The sequence below is a fragment of the Belonocnema kinseyi genome, chromosome 8, assembly GCF_010883055.1.
Source record: "Belonocnema kinseyi isolate 2016_QV_RU_SX_M_011 chromosome 8, B_treatae_v1, whole genome shotgun sequence".
In the NCBI taxonomy this organism is placed as follows: Eukaryota; Metazoa; Arthropoda; class Insecta; order Hymenoptera; family Cynipidae; genus Belonocnema; species Belonocnema kinseyi.
Window position 1 is genome coordinate 48,433,219 of NC_046664.1, and position 6,948 is coordinate 48,440,166.

Sequence of the window (6,948 nt, forward strand, 5' to 3'; positions counted from 1 at the left end):
AGGGATATATGGAAATATTTTGGAATATCAAAAATATTTGAGATTATGAATAATACCAAGAATGCTAGGAATATCTAGGAATATTGAAAGAATACGTATATGGCAATATTTAGTAAATGTATCAGGAATATTAAAGTGATCAACGATTATATCAGGAACGCAAAAATATGTTCTTCTTTGTTATCGGTTCCTATTGTGTGTAACGATCCAGTTCGTTGGATTCAGAGATTGCAGTAAAAAGCTGAATATTTTAAAAGTAGCCATGTGTCTTAAAGAGACCGGATATGAACCGGGTAAAACAGTATATCCTTATTTTAATTTCTGGTTCCATTTGCTAGATACGAACCAGGTAGAACCAGGTAGCCGGCAAACTTTCACTTAATAATTCACAAGTGGCCAGTTACCTTAAAGGGACCGGACAGGAACCGGTTAAAGAAGTAAATTTTTTATATTAATTTCTGGTTCCATTTGCCAGATAAGAACCGGGTAGAACCAGGTAGCCGGCGTACTTTCACTTAATAATTTATAAGTGACTATGTGCCTTGGAGAGACCTGATAGGAACCGGGTTGAAAATTATATCCTCATTTTAATTTCTAGTTCTATTTGCCAGATAGGAACCTGGTTGGTCCGGTTAGACGGTACACTATCGCTTAACAATTCACAAGTGGCCGTGCCTTAGACAGACCGGTCAGGAAGCGGGTAGAAAAGCATATCCTTATTTTAATTTATGGTTCCATTTGTCAGATAGAAACTGGACAGAAGCAGGTAGCCGGTACACTTTCAATTAATAATTTACAAGTGACCATGTGCCTTAAAGAGACGGGATAGGAACCGCGTAAAAATATATATCATTATTTTAATTTCTGGTTTCAATTGCCAGATAAGAACCGAGTAGAACCAGGTAGCCGGTATACTTTGACTTAATAATTTACAAGTGGCCATGTGCCTTAAAGAGACCGGATAGGAACCGCGTAAAAATATATATCATTATTTTAATTTCTGATTTCATTTGCCAGATAAGAACCGGGTAGAACCAGGTAGCCGGCACACTTTCACTTAATAATTTATAAGTGACCATGTGCCTTAAAGACACCGGATAGGAACCGGGTAAAAAAGTATATCTTCATTTTAATTTCTGGTTCCAATTGCCATAGAGAAACCAGGCAGCACCAGGGAGCCGGTTCACAAGTGTCAATTGCCATATAGAGACCGGATAGGCTCCAGGTAGAATTCTAATTTTATATGATTATTATTTTCATTTTGTTTCCATTGACCAGATAAAACCCGGTTAGGCGCAAATAGAATATTTAAACAGCTTATTTTTTATTACCATTTCCTGGATATGGACCGGGTAGACCCAGATAGATATCAAAAAATTAAATTAAAGACCAAATAAAAACCGCATAGAACCGGGTAAGGACCGAAAGGGTATCTAACCGGTTCCTGTCCGGTTTCAATTGGATTTTAACCTGTCATTTCAAGCAGGGTAATAATCTGTTTTGGCTGAAGATTGAACTATTTTGCTGACAGTTCGTATTTCTTGGTGGAAAGTCAATTCTCTTGGTTAAAAATTCATCTATTTAGTTAAAAATTTAACTATTTGCTAAATTTTATTCTGATATTTTTGGTGAAATTTTTATTTTAATTTTCCATCTTAACAATTAACTGTTCCATTTTTTTAATTTATCCCACATAAGTTGAAAATTCAACTTTTTGATGAAAGTTCCTTTATTCTGTTAAAAGCTTGTCTTTTTAGGTACAAAATTATTCTTATTTTTTGAAAATTTATCTTTTTAGTTGAGAATTTAACTATTTTGTCAAAATTTCATTTTTTTTCTTAAATGTAACTGGTTAAACATTCTTTTTTTTTTGTTATAAATTAATTTTCTTATTAAAAATTTAACGATTCTATTTTTATTTGAAAACTTATCTGCCTTAGTTGGTAATTCAACTATTTATTTAGATATTAAACTTCAACTATTCAACTAATCTCTTGTTTTTCTATCAAATTCTATTTTTCAATTTACTGTCTATCTGTTGTGATCATATCTAACAGAAATAGGAAATCTTCCAGAAAATCATACGAGAAGACCAAATGCAATTTTGAAAAGTATGTCAATACAAACATAACAGTCCTGTATTTCAAAAAGAATTGAGTAAACGTTACGTTGTATTTTCATCATCAACCTACTGCAATCCTCTATAATATTTATTGGACCATTGAGATCTCTCCAGGCACTTTATCTTGATGACATTTTTTGATATAGCAATATTTAATTTGAAATTATTGCTTCCATAATTTGATCTATTACTATAGTAACTTTAAATTATGAAAACAGATTCACTAATAAAGAACTGGATACTAGATTGTGCAAAAAAAAATTTCAGAGCCACCTTATTTTCTTCTACTTGTCGAACAAAAGTTTAACATAAGCTCTGTTCCTTTGAATCTTTATTAAATTCTCTTACATCGTTTATTACCTAATTATCTTAATAACTAATTTAATATATTATCCAATTTAATATACAAATATAAGTTATAATTCTATGTGACTTTCATTTCCTTTTCTTCCACTATCCTTTCCACTAATGCTGCCCATTGTTTCTTCCTCACACTCCTTTATTTTTCTTCTTTAACTTTTTTAGGTTTCTCCACCTCCTTCATCCATTTTTCCCCAGTTCTGCTCCTCTTTCATCCATTCTTCTCATAAATCATTCTATATATGCTGCCATCTATCCTCTGCCTATTTCAATATTTTCCATTTTCTCTTATCCATCTCTTTTTACCTCAACCTATTTCCAAATGTTTTGAAAATTAATTCCTTTTTACCATCTTATACCATTTATTTTTCCTTGACTCTTCTATCCTCCCTATCTATTATTTACTTTCCTCCATCTCTTTTTTCCAATTCGTCCTAACCCTTTGTTTTCTTCTTCTCTTATCACTTGAACTCTAAAAAGCTCTCTTTTTTTCTTTCCATCGTTTTAACTTAACGGCCTTCTTTTCTTAATCCCTTTGTTTCTTTTCGAGTTCCCACGCTCTTCTGCTTGCTGTATTCCTTTGAGCCTCTTCTCTTAACACATCTCTCTACCTCTTTTCTCATCTCCATTGTTAGCAAATCAGACAATCTTATTTGCCTATTCCAATCTTTTTAAATTTTTCTTGCATGGTAAAATGAAGATACTTAAATTCGTTTAGTCCCTCCATCTTCATGCCTTTCCATCTCCCTGCCAATTTCTTCTTCCTCCTTCCTGCATTTCTAAACTTCATTACCTTCCTTTATCCGTACTAAACCTCAGTTTCTTGCTATAATAGTATTTTTTTAACCCTTTCACTAAACTCGCCTTTCCTTCCTCATTATCTGCCAATATGAATATATTGTCCGTATGTCAGCGTATATATTTTTTCTTTCCGTATCATTACTCTTCCCCTAGTCTTACTCTTCTCCATCCATTTTTCTCAATCTTGCCTTCCAAATCTGAAACCATTATATTAAAAAGGAGCAAGTTTTAATTTATAATATTATTTAACACAAAAATGTTGTCAATCACTCTCATACCTTTCCTGAACCCTGCGGAATGATCTTTTCCCCTTCTACTCCTTTCTTTAACCTTTCTAATATCTCTAGTATCAATATCCCCTGTTTACATATTTCTAGCCAACCTTTCTTTCTCTATACCCTATCGCACATTATCAACGCCCACCCCTTCTATTCCTTTCTTCCATATTTCCAAACTTTATTCGGGGTTCCATCTATACATACTACCTTTTCATCTTTCACTAACCCTATAGCCGTCGTTATATATTTCCTCTTCTTCTTCTACGCCCCTTTCCTCTTTTTCTCCTTTTATTATTTTATTTTCAACTTCTCCTAATAATTTCATAAAATATGTTTTCCACCCTAACATTTCAATCTTCTAAATAACTCTTTTAATTTTTTCACTCTCTACTCCCTACTTTCCATGCTTCTGCCTCCTCCTTGCATCTTTTATTTTCTTCCCTTTTTTCTATAATATAAGTCATTATACCTTATCTTCTTTTGCCTGTCCTCCTCTTCACTGATTTTCCCGTTTCTATTTTCCTATTTTCCCTATTTTCCTCCTTGCATTCCTTATCATAGCAAACTCTTTTTCCCCTTCGCTGAATTATTTGTTAACTGTATTTTTAATAGTATTAATAATGAATTAATTTATATTCTTTTTGCTTTTCCGATTACTATTTTCATGCCTTAATTTACACTTCCCTGTCCCGTTTTCACGATCTTTATCTTTTCTTTAATTTCTTCCATCCCTCTGCTAACCAATTAACTTCTCCTACTCTTTTTCCTTTCTTTTCTCCTTTGGCTTTTTTACATTCATCTCTCTCCTCCGGCTCTACTGTCGCCACCAGTTTTTTTTATTTTCCTCCTTACCTCATCGTCAACAAGAACATAGTCTATTCCTGTTCCTTTTCCACCCTGTTCTGTGTAGTATCCTCCCTCATCTCTGAAAAAAGATTTATTCTCTTCGCTCCACCGGTAATCGAACCGAAGAATTTTCTATTCCCGGTCAGATTCTTTTACGCTAAGCTATCAGAGAGATCGAAAGAAAAATCTTTTTTTTAGAAATACACGCTATCTCAAGCTAAGTGTAAAATTTTTATACTTATATTGTAAAGGAATCTGTATTATCATCAGAGATAGTTACTATCAATCAGTGTAGATATGATTCCACAATCCGTGAAAATAGAAATCAACATTGTCGATCATGTTAACTCTGCATATAACAGAAAATACTTAACGTCATTTTTGACTAAACGGAAAATAATTTTAAAAAAATTTTTAATTTTATTTGCTCTGAAAACAGATCTATTCTCTTTTTTCCGTTTGGGAATTGAAACACAAAACTTCCGATTGCCAGTGGGTGCTTTTGCGTTAAGCTATTAGAGAGATCAAAAGAAAAATCATTTTCAGAAATACACGCCATCTCAAGCCAGGTATTACATTTAGGATATTTTCACAGATGGTGAAATTATATCTACCCTGATTGATAGCAACTACCTCTAATGATAATACAGATTCCTTTAGATTACTCGTATCATAAATTTGACATCGGGCTTGAAATAGCGCATATTTCTGAAAAAAAATTTTCTTTCGATGTCTCTAATAGCTTAACGGAAAAGCACCCAACCGGCAATGGGAAGTTTTGTGGTTCGATTCCCATTGGAGCGAAGAGAGCAGATCTTTCTTCAGGAAAAATGTAATTAACAAATTTTTTAAATTTATTTTCTGTCTAATCAGAAGTGACATTAGGTATTTTCGGTTTTTCAAAGAGTTAACTTGATCGATAGTGCTGATTTGTATTTTCACGGATTGTGAAATGCTATCTGCATTGATTAATTATAACGATCTCTGATGATAATATAGATTCATTTGAAATATTCTGATATTCTCTGTAGCAAATCTTCCATTTTGCTTTTCGTTTGATCTATCAGTATAAAGTAAATTTCAGTAATTGTTGACTTTTGACTAATAATAATGGTTTAACGGACCATTCTTCATGTACTATGTACAAAGTTCATTCACAGCCAATCAAATTAATTAAGTTTGATATAAGAAGACACAAAATTTCGATGAATTTACTTTTAGGTCACTCTCCAGAGTCCGATAACTGACCTGGACAATATAACTCTCGTCGGGCAGTGGGCCAATGAAAATGATGTTCAAACATTGAAACCACCACAGTTTTATGTTTGCTCAGAAGATTTTAAACCATTGGGTATTCACGCCCACATTTTCGGAGCTGTCTGCTTCGTGCTTGTTTACGCTATACCGGGTGAGTTGAAAATATCTTAATTAATCAATCTCAAATATTGATATATAATGCATTTTTTATCACATCAGGTTTTATCGTCGTCATGGCCTACTCGATGATGGGTCGAACTCTTTGCGCCAGAAAACCACCCTTTGACTGCGACAGTATCGAAGGTAGTGCCAGCTCGCAACAGGTATGTCAAATATTTATATTCGAAAAAAAAGAAAGTCTCACCGAACATTTTTATCGCCTTGTAAGTCAACTCTAAGATACTTTCTGACACTCTTTTTATGATGGAACTTGATATTTTTCAAAATATTACGCTTTCATTTAATTTAAATAATTCCAATAAAGAAATTAAAAATTGGACGTTAATTTAGTCTTTTAAATCTCCCCATCCCTTGCGATCCCCATCTTTACTCTTCCTTCTTGTGCCTACACCCACTTCCATAATTTCCCTTCTCACAGCCAACACCACTCTCTCTCTATAGTATGCCTTCCCCTTCTTACCTCTTCCCTCTTCACTTACTCTAACTTCAAAAATTCTCCGATCCTCTGCTTCATCACCCCTCACTTTCTCTACTTTTCATCCCCTTAGGGATGTTCACCTACTACCCCTCCCTAACTCAGCATCACTTTCCTATTAACCTTCCCTCTCAGTTCCCTTACTACCCTTCCCAACACTTCCCTTACTTCTTCACCATTCCGTTACTTCTCCCTTCCGCTTCTTCCCCTCCTCAAACTTTCTATAATTTCCAGCTCCTTACATTCATTCCCCTACTACTCCTCTAAAACTCACTCTCACTTCCCTACAACTCCTCACCCTCACGTCGTCTACTTTTCCTGCTTCCACTACTACCCCTTCCCTTACTTTTCCTACTTCCCCTCCATTGATGCAAAACAGTTTTCCCGGACAAATTCGTCTAGAACTTTTCATTTTTTATACGAATTAATTTTTTTTGCGATTGAAAGTTAACTAAATTTTGAAAACATTTTTGTAAGCTAATTTTTTATTTTTTTATAATAATTTTTTATTTAAAAAAAAGTTTGGAATTTTAAATGGGTTTTCTGATAAATGATTTAATTGTTTTTCAACTAATTTCATTTATGTAGAACATCATAGAATCAGTAAAACACTCCTTAGGTGTAATATC

General features: G+C 33.6%; 1 protein-coding gene across 1 annotated transcript in view; it reads left to right on the forward strand.

The window, feature by feature from the left end:
* LOC117178486 (orexin receptor type 1-like) overlaps positions 1–6,948 on the forward strand; it is a 182,466-nt gene that overhangs the window by 126,380 nt on the left and 49,138 nt on the right. Inside the window, exons 4-5 of the mRNA XM_033369912.1 lie at positions 5,629–5,815; positions 5,884–5,987. Coding sequence (XP_033225803.1) covers positions 5,629–5,815; positions 5,884–5,987 — 291 coding nt within the window. The remainder of the gene's footprint in view (positions 1–5,628; positions 5,816–5,883; positions 5,988–6,948) is intronic.